A 13564-nucleotide genomic window follows, 5' to 3' on the forward strand; every position below is an offset into this window, starting at 1 on the left:
TACCTTGTCAGCCCGACTCAGTCTCTGCTCACATTGGTCACACTTCATCTCCAGTTCCTCTTTTGTGGCTAAGGTGCCTTTGTATTTGGCCTGAAGATGCGCAATGCCCTCCTCCACTTCTCGTAGACGTTCCTTGGCTTCATCAAGGATCCTCTGTGTGGCCTGCAAGTCTTCCTCAGCCTCCCTTAGGGCTTGCTGTGGAAACAGAAATCTTTGTGAACATTACATTCTGCTAATTGCTAGTAAAGAAACTGCTGCTCCTTCTCCTAAACTTGTATTAGGAGAATATTAAAAGTTTCTTTTCATGTTTAGGTGAATACTACATAATGCTGAAGAAGCATGGTTGCAGTTCTTACTCGCTTTGGCTCCACTGCTTTTGCCACGAAGTGGTACTTATGCATGGCTCTGACCCACTGGCAGATAGATGTGCAGGCTTTGGACACTTTGGCAATGGCTGCTGGCTGAAATTCATCGCTGTCGATATACGGCTGGATTAATTTAATCACAGCATCTGCAATATTGTCCTGAAATTAGTTAAAGAAGAGGTTGAGAATGCTGAGAAGATGAAGGTTTCAGAGCACAGGGCAGTCAGGTGTGAGATCCCGTAGCAAAAAAGTATGTGTGGAACAGCAATGAACTTGCAACCAATGATGCAGTAGATGAATTACAGTCAATTGCTTTGTACTTACCCTCCTCTGTTTTCCACCTATGCTGTGCTTGATGGCAAGTTTAGGATTAGCACAGCCTGCTCATTCTTTCATGATAGCTTTATGGCCATGACGCAATGAATTTGGCAAATGAGCAATGAAGACTCTACTATTTGTGAATCATTTATTCTATGCCACACTAAGCACAAAATGAATGCCACTTCAGGAATCACCTCTCCCAGAAGAGGGAAAAGGCTGTGACTCGGTTTCACTTGCCAGTTGAGTACAAGAACCAGAAACTAAGTAGTTTTAATAGTGATCAGTGCCCAATTATTGTCAAAGGGATTGTAAGACATCCCCACCATCACCTTCTTCAGTGAGGCATGGACCACTTGCAGTTCCTTCATAACAAGCCTGTGACTGGGGATATGCCAGCCACTCAGGGCTTAAGGTGGATTGGCTTAGAAAAAAGCCAAACCATTTATCCAAACATTGGGAAATACTAAACTGTTGAACGCAGTTTCTGAGCCTCCATGTCCCCATGGCTAATTTTGACAGATCCATGTGACCACGAAAAGTCTTGGTGAGGCTTCTACCTCTGGGAAAATTCTACTTCTACAGTGGAGAATCAGGGTGTGTTTGAAGTCTCTGAGATCCCAGACATTCAGTGTTTCCAGTGGGGCTTCTGTTTCCTGAAATCTACCATGCAAATTGTTCATCTGGCCAGCTGGCAATCATACATCGCATACCAGCTATCCCGGTGTTAAAGGTTTTTTTTTTAACTAGTCCCTATTCCTGTGCCTTTAATAGGAGCACCACTTGCAGACATTACCAGGCAAGCTCTGCAGGGAGAGCTGCTGTTGATCTGCCATGCTATCCCTATGTTATGAAATGCATCATCTGCTGTTTTCTGTGCTCATGCTCCTGCTAGTAATTGTATATGACATATTTCTTCTTTCAAATGCAATAGAAGCAGCTAGATGGAAAATATACATGGTCTTGTGCATATATGTGCATGACAGAGAAGAGAACCCCAACTGTAGTACTTACCTTATCATATTTAAATAAGCTTTCAAGAAATCTCCCTGGGTCCTGAAGAAGGCCTTTGCCAGGCTCCCAGTAGTCATCTATCTTAGAGCCCGGCTTCTCTCCTGCCACTTTCTTGGGCTTGATTCCCTTCATAATGCACACAGCTTCAATCACCATCTTCACTCCAAGTGGAGGACGTTGCATGGCTCTTACCTAATTGAAAACATGAGCAAAAGGCAGACCCATTGCAAGCAATGGGCTTAAGTTAACTCATGGCTTACCTGTGCTATTAATTTCAATAGGTCTGTTCTGTACAGAACTAAGTATTGGTTCATCCCAAGATCCAATAAACATGTAACCTGATCTTTAATACAAGACAGAGCTATGGCACCTTTCAGAGATGCATAACCCCCCTGCATGAAAATTTGCCCAAATTCTCTGTTCTACACAGCCACCACTCTTAGGATACAGGAGTGCAGTCCCTCCTGCCTATAGCTCAGAACTGAATCCACTAAAGCTTTGTGTCATCCTTCCATGCTAACAGACTCCATGTCATTCCACTTCGAGTATATGTGCTGACCAAGGAGTCCAACATGCGTGTGAGTTGGAAGGTGCAATGAAGGTGAGGGCCAGCACATGCCAGCTGCCCACCTGACCCATCTTGAAACATGGACCAAAGCTATGTAAATGGGGTGCCTGTCTATGGTAAATATGTCTCTAATGCTTGATCTTTCATAGAGGTCTCATATTTGCAAGGTAATGTTGGAATCACACTGAAAAATAAAGAACATTTATGTTTGACCCAGCACTTATTTAGATCACTATTGTACTATTTTTAGATATATTGCTCCATTCCATATATGCTTCCTTGGAAGCTTACTATGTTAAGTGAGATTTATTTGCAATTCAAATATATATGCATGATTGCAGCTTTATCTGGATAAAACTATCTGATATAAAAGCAGATGTATCTCACTGTTTGTCAATCATAGGTATACGTGATATACCTGATAAAGAAACAAAAAAAAATGTTTGAAAAGTAATGGGATGGACTTTCTACTAAGTTGAATTAGAACTGCAATGCTGGGAAAATAATGAATATACTAGAGCTCATCAGCCTTTATGTATCACTGCCCATGAGATAAAATTGCATACAAAAGATGGGGAGTGATACCTTGATGTAGAAGGCAATTGCTAGCCACATAGGAGAATATAATGTACTTAGGTAGTTGGGAAGAGCGGAATTAGGGTGGCCAGATGTGAAAGTGCTCCTGCACCTTTAACAATTGAATAGAAGAAGGAATGTCAGCAGAGGTAGCTTGCAATGCTGCATTTCAGCAGGTGCAGAGGCTGAAAATCCATCTTTTACACAGCACAACTATTAATAGTGTAAAAGAGCTGTTCTTATTGCATCTGGCCATTCTAGGTGGAAGTGAAAGTGAGAATGAGAATGAGAATAAATCAGGCTTCAGTCTTGATACAGAAATTCAGAAATGGATGGAAAGTAGGTTAACAGTTTTTCAGTTGGTCTTTGTGGCTTTAACATGGCTGCTTGAACTTGAGAAAATCAGCAGCTGATAATGTTTTTATTCATGCTGCAAAATCCCTACTGATTTTTGCAGATCAGGCCCATTAGCACTATAGTCCACAGCCCAGGCTGAAGGTCTGTTCTTATCAACTCCCTGCCCCAGTAGAAGCATATTCTGTAGACAAGAAACAGGTGATCCTCTTACGGTATTTCTATCAGATGCAAGGCTAGTGATTTGCTATTTCATACTAAGTTTCTGAGACTGATGGATTCTTTTTTGAGAGAGAAAGTAATCCTCTAACCCTCATGGTTGTAGAGGTAAGTTTCAGAGTAGAATGATAAAGTATATGTGTGCATAACAAACAAAGAGTATAAAAGACCTACTTGTATTTCTTGATATACACTATTGTGGGTTGGGAATGTAAACTAGCTCATGTAGCTCATAGGGCTGTTTTAAAGTGACCTTTGTAGGTGAAGAAATTGTCCTATATTGGCTACAGAACAAGTGTTTAGATGAAGTGGAGGCATGTGCATGGAAAGTGTTATAAATAACTGGACATGCTTGTTTTTTAGCAAAGTATCTTAAGTTGTGATCATAATAAACTGTGCAGAGAAACTATATTTACACAGTGTACCTTGTATTGTGCTTCTAAGAGAACACATGCTATTTTCTATAAATCTGGGCAAGCGCTGGGGTGAATAGAAGAAAGGGAAAGCATGATGGCTGCAGACCAGTGATCAGGGAATAACATCTGTGGGAAAGAACAAAGGTCTGTGCAGAACTTTGAATGCTACCCTGGGAAACCTTGCTCAATTGTCCTTTAGATTCTAAGATTTATGGCAGCAATATTCTACTAGATAGCCAGAGTGCACACACCTCTGTCTTATAATAAACATGTTTTGTCTGCTTTGCTTAGGATTACATGAACAGCAAGAGCATGTTCAGTCGCAGGCATTCTAGGGCTTTTCTGCTGGATACAGTTGACAGAGGAACTGAGTTTGTGGAGGCTCTGAAAGCTGTCTACCCCAAGGCAGAGAGTCTGCATGAGAAGGACTTTGACTGGCTCTTTGACTGTCCTCAGGCAGAACAATTCCTTGCGTGGTTCTGCAACACAGTGGGGGAGGAAAACGTATTGAGCCCCACAGAATTGGAGACCTATGAGAAACTGATAATTTCTGAAAAGCCTATTCTGGAGGGCGAAGCACTGGAGGAGGTGCTGAAGACATGTCACCAAGCCTCCCAGCTAACAGGTTCTCTGCAGGAGAATGAAGCCTTGCCCCTTGAGATGCTTGAGCAGCAGGTGCTGATACTGAAGAGCCAAACTGCCTGTCAGATAAAGCGGTGCAACAAGCTTCAGATTCGTGCAGCTGGCTTGAAACAGGCGCTTTGCCATTCCACAGAGAAAAATGAGAAGGCAAGCAGGGAGCTGAAGAAAGTACAGCTAAAGCTGGAAGTAGAGAATTTTCAAAGCAATGAGGTTCTTAACCAGGTCTGTAAAATGGCGCAGGAGTTGCTGCAGTGGCATCAGGACCCTGGATATGAGCGACGGAGAGTCTCAATGGCTACAGCAGACCTAGAACATTGCCTGGAGTCTGAAGACAAAGTCACAAAGGCGTTTTTGGGGTTCTTTCCAAAAGTCAAACCAGTTGTAATCAGTGATATGGAGGCTGATAAAGTGGTTCTAACAAAAAACTGGCAGGGAAGCTCCTGGGAAGAGCTGAATGTGGAGACCATAATAAGACTAGCTCACAAAGTGCTGTTAGAACACAAGGAAATAGTATGTGATGAAGATTCTGAAGTTCAGAAGAGAGCCACAGAACTGCTGCAGAGCCCTGTTCTCTATGAAGGTCAGCTGGCCAGCAGGAATGAGCCTGAGCTTACTTGGATGGCCCTGCCAAGAGAAATGGACCAACCAAACCCAGAGAATTTCAGACGTGAGGACAGTTATCAAGAAGGGGCAAAGACAGATGCAGAGGCTGGCCAAATGGAACATACTGAGGATGTCTGTCTGCAGAGCAATCAAGAACTTGGGCGCATGGAGTTAGCTTACCTGTGCAGTCAGACAACAGTAGTCCTGACCTCTGCAAAAATTAAGGGAACTTCATCTACTATGCAATGGGCAGGGAAAGCTCTGGCAGCTATTGAGAAGAACAAGGTAGGCTATAAGCCTTCAGTAAATGGCAGTATACTCTAGTGGTCTCCCTAAGGCAGAGATGTCATTTGTTGCTATAGGAATGATAAAGAACTAGACTGGCACTTAAGTAGAGAGAAAACAGCCAGTCCTTCCTTAGCAATTGTCTTCCTTAGCAATTGATACGAAGAGAGGATCAGCCTTATCAGTCTCTCTTATCTGTACTGAATGTTAGGAAGCTCAGTAATGAGCTTTCTTCTTGTCTCAGAAACCCCTACTTGATTCTGCAAGTTGTGGCTGAATTCTACCCTTCCTCAGATCCCTCCCTCAACTGCCAATCTTTGAAGCTTACAGTGTCCTTGAAAGTAGAAGGTCTCTCTGAAAGTGCCAAATGGTAATGCTGGGATGAAAAGTGACAGGCTTTGTGGAGGTAAAATGGGCAGTCATGGTAGTGAAAGAAAAAAGCTAGACAGTTCCTCTCTCACTGTGCTGGTTTGTTTTTTGTATTTGTGTATCACACACACACACACACACACACAGCGAGCGAGCACAAGCAAAAAGCCTTGTAGCACCTTAAAGACTAACCAATTATGGCAGAATAAATTGGCTTGCTTTTAATTTTAATTTGCTAGTCTTTAAGATGTCAAAAACCCCCTTGTTTTTGCTGTAAGAGATCACCATGGATACCCTCTGTGAAACATAAATATCATATACTCAGTCTTTTAGCAAATGAGTGCAATCCTTTACTGGGAGCAAGAGAGGAGGAAAAACTTCAGGAAGGCTAAGTTAGTGGGGAGAAATGAGAAGAAAAAAGTAAAAAAATGTCCTTGAGTCTGGAGTATGTACGAGGCTTGCATATGTAATATGTTCTCATCTTAGTTCCTAGTTCTCCTCTAATTCCTAGAATGGAAGCAACAACAGTAAACCCTTTGTGATGCTTATATTTGAGAAGCAGTATATACAAATATATACATTATTTGAATATATGATGTGTCTTACGTGTTAGCTTATGCTGCTGATATATAAAACAATTATATAAAAATAACAATACATAAAATAATGTTAATGCTTTTGTTCTGAGTAAATTTTAACCTCCCACTTTGTGGTCTGACTGCTTGAATTCCTCTCTGTTCTCTGCATTGTACCTAATTCCGTCTTTACTGCAAAACTGTGCCTGTTTTAGGGTTCAGAAATGGCCATGTATAGAAACTCTCCTGCTGTCACTTTCACTAGTATTTGTTAGATATCCCTGCCTGCACTCCTCATTCTGTGATATTTTTACAGACTTGTAGACTCTTCCCCCACCCCCCATATTATACATTTCCATAGTCATCAGCAAAACTGAAATAATTACAAAGCCAACATCTTCTCCTATATAACTCTGAAATACTTCTAACAACTGCAGGGGGACATGGAATTAATGACCTCTTCTTCTGCAGGTGGAAGAAGGGAAGAATGAACTGTGTTTTCATATAGTATCTTGCCAAAAGCAGCTGTGCATCCTCCAAAGTGAGGTTGATGAGGCCAAGACCCAAAAGCTGCTGCCATTGCTTCAGGGCAGTGCACGCCTCCTTCGCTTGCCTATAATAAGTAGGGAACTTGACTGGGAGCTCCTCAGACTTGGAAATCTTGAACTGATGCAAGAAGAAGCTGCTGGCCAGATGTTGGACCAGCTCAGTCATTTAGAGCTGCTGAGTCTTTTGATGATGATGAAGAAGAAGGATCTGCAACAGATAGGAACCAAGCTGGAAGAGATGGCAATTCTCCTGAATAAATCACAGTCTCAATTAAAAGAATGGCAATTCGGCTTTGAAGATTCAAGATACTCTATCAGGCAATGCCCAAGGACTCTGATAGACCCCAGTGATCTCACTACTTTACGGTAAAGATTAGAGGAGGATGGTAATTATTTATTTACAATTGAATTTATAATCTGCATTAATCAATAGTCCAGGAGGATTCTCTGGGCAGATGGAGGGGTGTTGAATACTTAACAGGTTTCTAAGGGTCATTAGAGACAAGGAAATGCTTCCTTAGCTTAGAGTGAAACTGTCCACCCATCACCTATAGATATGTTTAAAAACATTGTATTTGTAGTCTCTCTTTCTCAGTGTTCTAAGGATAGAAACTCTCAAGGTTGTCTTTCTGAAATCTTTTAATTGTTAAGATGTGCTTTCCTCTTTTCAGTCTGTGGAAGATGCTGGACAAGAACAGTCAAGAGAAGCAGCTCTTTCATTCCTATGAGACCTTGGCAGGCCGGGGGTCACGGCTGTGCCAGGAACTCAGGATGCTCCAGGTGCAGCTAAGTACACCATACTCTCAGTTCTCTACACTGGAGACTGAAAACAAGGTACTGCACTGTATGATGTATGGTGACTCCAACCAGTTAATGCTTCATGCTCAGGTAAGCAAAGGTCTCCTACACTCATCTGTTAATCTGCTATTGTTTCTTAGGCTTTTGAAAGGCTTTTGGCAAAGCCCAAGGAGTCATCAAAGAGTCAAGCTAAGGACACTCAGCAGTCATGAGATAAGAAGAGGTCTTTTTATAGTTTGTTAGCTAGCTAAAGAACAGAAAGTAAAGAGTGGGAATAAATATGGAAAAACATAAAGAGAGGGTTCCACCAAGGAACTCTATCAGGACCAGTGCTTTTAGCTTATCCATAAAGGATCTGAAGTCAGAGGCAATGACATCAAATTATTTAGGATGGTTAAGATGGAAAGGGACTGAGAAAGGTTTAGAAGAAACAGTCAAAATGGAAGAACGGGATTGAAGTGACAAATATGGTTCAATGTAAATAAATGTAAAATCATGTGGAATGGGCCAAAACAATTCTAGCAAATGTATATGGTGAGGAATCTGCACTGACAGTGACTGACTAAAGAAACCTTAGGATTGTGGGGTGGATAGTTCCATTAAAATGTCAACCTGGTCGGTGGGGGCTGCTATGAAAAGTGATTCCATGTTGGCCATAATACAGAAAGATCTGAAAACAAAGTTGCCAACATCTAATGCTTTATATAAATCTGTGATGCAACCACACTTGGAATGCAATGTTAGCTTCTGGTTACTGCACCTCAAAAAGAGTATAATGGAGTTAGAAAAGCTGTGGAAAAGTGTAAACAAAATTATCAAGGAGTTGGAGCAACTCTCCTGAGAAGAAAGATTCTGATATCTGGAGCTATTTAGGTGTTTTAAAAAGCAAAGGGAAATGTGACAGAGGTGTACAAAACTGCATGGTGTGGAGAAGTGTAGGGACACATAAGAGGAAGTACTTCTTCACAAAGCATACTATTAAACTGTGGCATTCACTAACATGTCACAAGCAGCCATTAACATAATGCAGGATTAAAAGGGGATTAGAGGGCAATTCAACTTAATTCAAGGAGGACGCGTGGCTACATATTTTCTCCAAGACCAGGGGCACTAGGCTTCTGTATGTTAGTCACGGAGGAACATGAATGGGAAGGTGCTACTGCATTCATGTTCTCCTGGTGGGCTTCTCATGGACATCTGGCTGACCACCATCTGTATAGAAAGCTGGACTAGCTAGACCTTTGTTTCATCCAGTGCCGGTCTTAAGTTTCAATCTTCTTCCACTATTTTGACTCTCTGTGGGTGCTTATCCATGTACTGTCAAAAAGAAAGCAGCAACCATGGCACACATAAAGCACTTTTTAAACTGCATCATTAGGTTTTGCATCCTTGGAATTTCTGATCATCTGTTACTAAGCAATCCTTCCTCTGAGTTTTCCGAACAATGAATCAAAGGAGAAGTACTTCAGTTTCTTATCCTATTTTCAGTATAGTTTGTTTTAACAAGTGTTCCTTATAGGAAATGTCAGAGGCTCTAGAACAACTTGGTGCCACACAAGCCAAACTCTACCAAATGCTAATGGACACCTTGAGTGACTTAAAGTCCAAACGCAAATCCCTGCAAAGCCACTTTTGGCAGACTGAGCGCAATCTCTACATGTATTTCTTCAGCTATCCGGACCACCTGAAGGAGCTGGTACAAAAGGTTGAGAAGCAAACACTGGTATCTTCGTTCATGTAGACATAGTCATCAGAATAAAAGCAGGAGGAGTTAAGTAGAAAATGAGTCTGCTGGTTTGCTTCAAGGCACTTTAATGTCATCTTCCTCTTGACTGAATGGGAGGCATCCTTTCTGTTAACAGTGTTTGCTTCCATCTAAGATCATGTCTTCTCTCTAGAACAGTCTGAATTCTCCTAGGCTCTAAGCACCTATGGGGGCACCTCTCTGATAATCTGACAGCACTAAGAGCTGGTTTGGCAGACTTCATTAGTTGCCATAAAGCCAAGGTTGCTGTATACAGTTCCTTTTCTGGGTAAAACATACTCAAACCAAACCACAGTGTTTGGCCCATGTGGTTGATGTACTTGCTGGGTGGGTAGATTAAAATCTAGAGTTCATATTTTTCAGAAGGGATGCAGCCTATCTGTTCTCTACCTTTCCCGCCTCCTTATTTTCCCCCCCATTTTAACTGTCCTTACTACTGCAGAATCTCTGATGAAAGAAGAAAATGAGTGTTAAATCTAGTGTGCTCTGGTGGCAGAAAGGATAAAATTCTTTTTCTCTTTATATTTTAAATAGCTCAGTGCTCTAAAACATCAGGCATGTTGATTGTTCATAATGTAAATGACACGGAAATCCAGTAATAAAAAGGTAATGTAAAATGTAATAATAAAAATAAAAATCAGCAGCAGCTTGAACAAAGTGTGTATATTGACAAGCCTACAACTGTGCTGTTACATTTTCTCATTCTTTTCTTAGGGAAGAGTTTACTGTGACACCTTCTCCCTTGTCTTTCAATTCCAATATGACAGCTGAGGTTATATAGTAACTTTTATCATAATACTACCTTCTTAGACACGGCATGAATTTTAAAATAGAGGTGACTAAATCTATGAAGCATATAGATTGATATGCTTGCCTTCAGATGGAAAGAGGCCCAAGCAAACACTAAAATGTCAGCAAGTCAGAGGTCAAAGGGGAAAATGCACATGTCAGGGCTACCTGAGATGGATGCTATGAATAGGTGCTTCTTCACTAATGCTAACTGCTGTCAAGCCAAGATGGTAGGGTTGCAGTAATGTCTTTAATGGCAAACATATGGCAGGTGTAATAGAAATTCTCTGGTATGGAGAAAACCAATGGGCTATAGCCGTCTATGGATTCAACTTCTACTGTACAGTCAAGGATGTGAGATGGAGGAGTTACTATTACTCTGTGTATGAGAGAAGGCACAGTGCCGAATTAGAAACTTTAAGGGGCAGAAACCTCCATGAAACTGATGCGGGTAAGGATGGCAGGCCCGCAACTCAATTTACTCTGGGGACCATGCCATCCTCTTCCTTATCAGAATGCTTAGGAGTGATTGTGAGATGGAGAATGAGATCAGAGAGGCATTCAAAGGAATTAGTCATGGATAGCTACAATTATGCCCTCATAGACAGGATCAATGCACATTCCAGTCACAACGCAGTACTACAATGCAGTACACTTCAATAATCAAACCAGTGCCTTAGAATAGTCAGTCACAGAACTGGCCAGTGGGAAAGTGGCCCTGGATATAACCGCAACCCCAGGGCATAGCATGAAATGTGGTTATTGTCAAACCAATTGGAAATAGGGACTATAGGACTTTAATTTATATATATGTGGGAAATTGCCTTCATGGTACAACCCAGTAACACTTGACAGCAATAGAGGAAACTTCTCTAAAATAAGGAAATTGGTTGAAAGAAAGTTCTAAGGGAATGTCAAGAGGGCAAATCTCAAGAATGTTTGGAGATTACTTGAAGCCACAAGGTGGTTGGCTAAAATATGCACCAGGGGAAGGTAACCCAAAGTGCGAGAACTCACCAGTATGTTTCTCAAGCAGTACTGGGAAGCTCTTAGAGGAAAGAAAATGGAGCTTTTCCCAGATAAGAACAAACAGAAATGCAAACTTGTTCAAAGGAGATGCAAGCAAACAAGGGATGCAAATGAAGAATTTTGAAGAGCATATTCCTAATATCAAAACCAATAATAAACTACTTCAAATATATTTGAAGCAAAAAAAAATGAGCATGAAGGTCATTGGGTGACAACACTGTTAAAAGGAGTTTGTGGAGAATGTGAATAAATTCTTTTCATCTGCTGAAGATGTAGGGCAGACATCTATGCCTGAGCTCATTTTTTCGGGAAGGCAGTTTGAGGAAGTGAGACTAATGGTGGTAAAAAGAGATGAATTTTTCAACCTTACTGACAAACAGAAAACAAATCATTGAGTCCAGATGGTATCTATTCAAGAATTCTTAAAAGAATGCAGATGTGTAATTGCTGAACTTCTTGGAAAAAATAGCATATCCCTAAGATCAATTTCTGTACTGGAGGCACAGAATTGGTGTGCCAATGTAATACCAATTTTTAAAAGGGTTCTAGAACATCTAGGAAATCAGGGTTCTGGGAAAGTTTTTGTTGAGCTAAGTTCCCCAAGATCAGCTTGTGCTTTTCAATCCATGTAATTCTCAATGCATGTGCCAAGGTGTTGCTACCCTCTTTCATCTTGCCTGAAGGTGGATGGCTTTGGGTGGGAATTGTCTTGTTCAGTATAGATATTACCTCTGCCCATGTTGAATGGTCCCTTAATGGAATACCAGTCATGCAGGAATGTGTGCAAGCTTTTACCTGGGTTTTAACAGGAAAACATTCCATGCCAGCTGGGAAATAGGAATGTTTGTGCTGTCTTGCACATGTCCTTGTTGGTCCTGAGCGAACCACAGAGAATGGTGCAGGAGGAATAATGGCCTCAACATGCTTCTGCTATAAGCTATCCTTTCCCCACTCTAGTACCTCAGTAACATCATTTTTGTTGAGGTTCCTCAAGCTTGCAAGGGCAGCATCCAGGGCAGGGAGGGCTTCTGCCAGGTCCTTCTGCGCATCATCAGCAATTGCCTGGGCAGTCTGTGCTTTCACTTTTGCTTTCATTTCCTCTGCCTGAACAGCATTTCTGGTCTCTTCTGCTACAGCCGTGTCTACCTGCAAAGCCACAAAATTGTTTAGAATCACGAGAGTACTTTCAGAAGGTCTGGCCAAATCATTTTCTGTATTGTAGAAGACTTTGTCTTATGGGACTGTCATTTTATGAAATAATGGGGGCATTCAGATGACACTTTAAGCCTAGGGTGGTTATATGACCAATGACTGACTAATGATCAGGCATGGGGGGCTTCAGGGACTGTCACCCTCCTCAGTCCTCCCACCGATATCCCAGGGAAGCACTGTGGGGAGTGGGGATGACAACTGCCAAAAGAAGGTACTAGTAGCTATCATCTACTTCCCCTCTCATTGCTCCCCGCTCATTTTCCTGGCATCAGGTAGAGTAGAAGGGCATGAACTGCTTGTGACATTACATGGCCCTTCTTTTCCCTCAGGCATGGTAGGCCTGAGCTGAGCCATGCGGCAGCTGAGCTATGGAGAGGAGGACACAAAAGCAGGAGGATAGCGGGGGACATTGTTGTAGTCTTTTTGGCAGCAGTGGTGGCAGGCAGGAAGGCCAACTCAGCCTCAAGAGGGAGTGAAGCTGAGCAGCTCCTCCTCTGGCTGTGCACTGCTAGTTCAACCCCTGGGGCTCCATGGAACCCAGTGGCTCCCCGCCATACTCCTGTGGATGCCAGGAGACCAGCATTACTCCCTCAGTACTGGCAAAAGCACAGAGGAAATCTGGTGCCAGCCACCCCAAGTGCTACTTGGGCCCTTGATGACTCATTAAGCTCCTTGGCCAGACTGATAGTCCTTTTTTGCCTCTCTGGCCAAACGGCTCTGTAGTTTCTCAGCTTGACCAGAGTTTGGTTTTTCATCCATATTCAGATGATACACTAAACCACGGTAAGTTTGCTAAACCCAACAACCAGCCATGGTATTTGGGCTGGCTTATAAGCCACTGCAGAAGAGCTCATAAACTATCCTCTGGGGGGAACGCGGGGCAGGCAACATGCTAACCCTCCCCTCTGGTAGCCTGTCCTGTCCAGTGCACCCTGTTGGTGGCTGCATTGGCAAGTCATGCTACGCCACTCTGTGACAGAGCTATGCAGAAGAGTCTGTTCACTGTGGCTTGTTCTCCCATTTCTTCCCCTCAGTCCTTCACAGCCCATAGCCTAGTGTCTTATGCTGGAACTGGGTTTTTCTTTGCAGTGGTTTGACGTAGTCTTGTCTGGTCAGTTT

At 42.3% G+C, this 13564-nt stretch overlaps 2 protein-coding genes across 2 annotated transcripts in view; one reads left to right on the top strand and one right to left on the bottom strand.

Annotated features, from left to right (window-relative positions):
- Positions 1 to 13564, bottom strand: part of DNAH1 (dynein axonemal heavy chain 1) — a 134316-nt gene that overhangs the window by 22408 nt on the left and 98344 nt on the right. Inside the window, exons 54-57 of the mRNA XM_044451247.1 lie at positions 12194 to 12379; positions 1698 to 1889; positions 357 to 524; positions 4 to 195 (exon numbers count right to left, since the gene is read on the bottom strand). Coding sequence (XP_044307182.1) covers positions 4 to 195; positions 357 to 524; positions 1698 to 1889; positions 12194 to 12379 — 738 coding nt within the window. The remainder of the gene's footprint in view (positions 1 to 3; positions 196 to 356; positions 525 to 1697; positions 1890 to 12193; positions 12380 to 13564) is intronic.
- Positions 4143 to 9391, top strand: LOC123034123 (HAUS augmin-like complex subunit 3). Its single transcript, XM_044451253.1, has 4 exons — positions 4143 to 5360; positions 6776 to 7218; positions 7524 to 7740; positions 9170 to 9391. Exons 1-4 carry the CDS (start codon positions 4143 to 4145, stop codon positions 9389 to 9391), a joined length of 2100 nt encoding a protein of 699 aa, XP_044307188.1.

The sequence above is a fragment of the Varanus komodoensis genome, unplaced genomic scaffold (genome assembly GCF_004798865.1).
Source record: "Varanus komodoensis strain SLA01 unplaced genomic scaffold, ASM479886v1 scaffold6_2, whole genome shotgun sequence".
Classification (NCBI taxonomy): domain Eukaryota; kingdom Metazoa; phylum Chordata; class Lepidosauria; order Squamata; family Varanidae; genus Varanus; species Varanus komodoensis.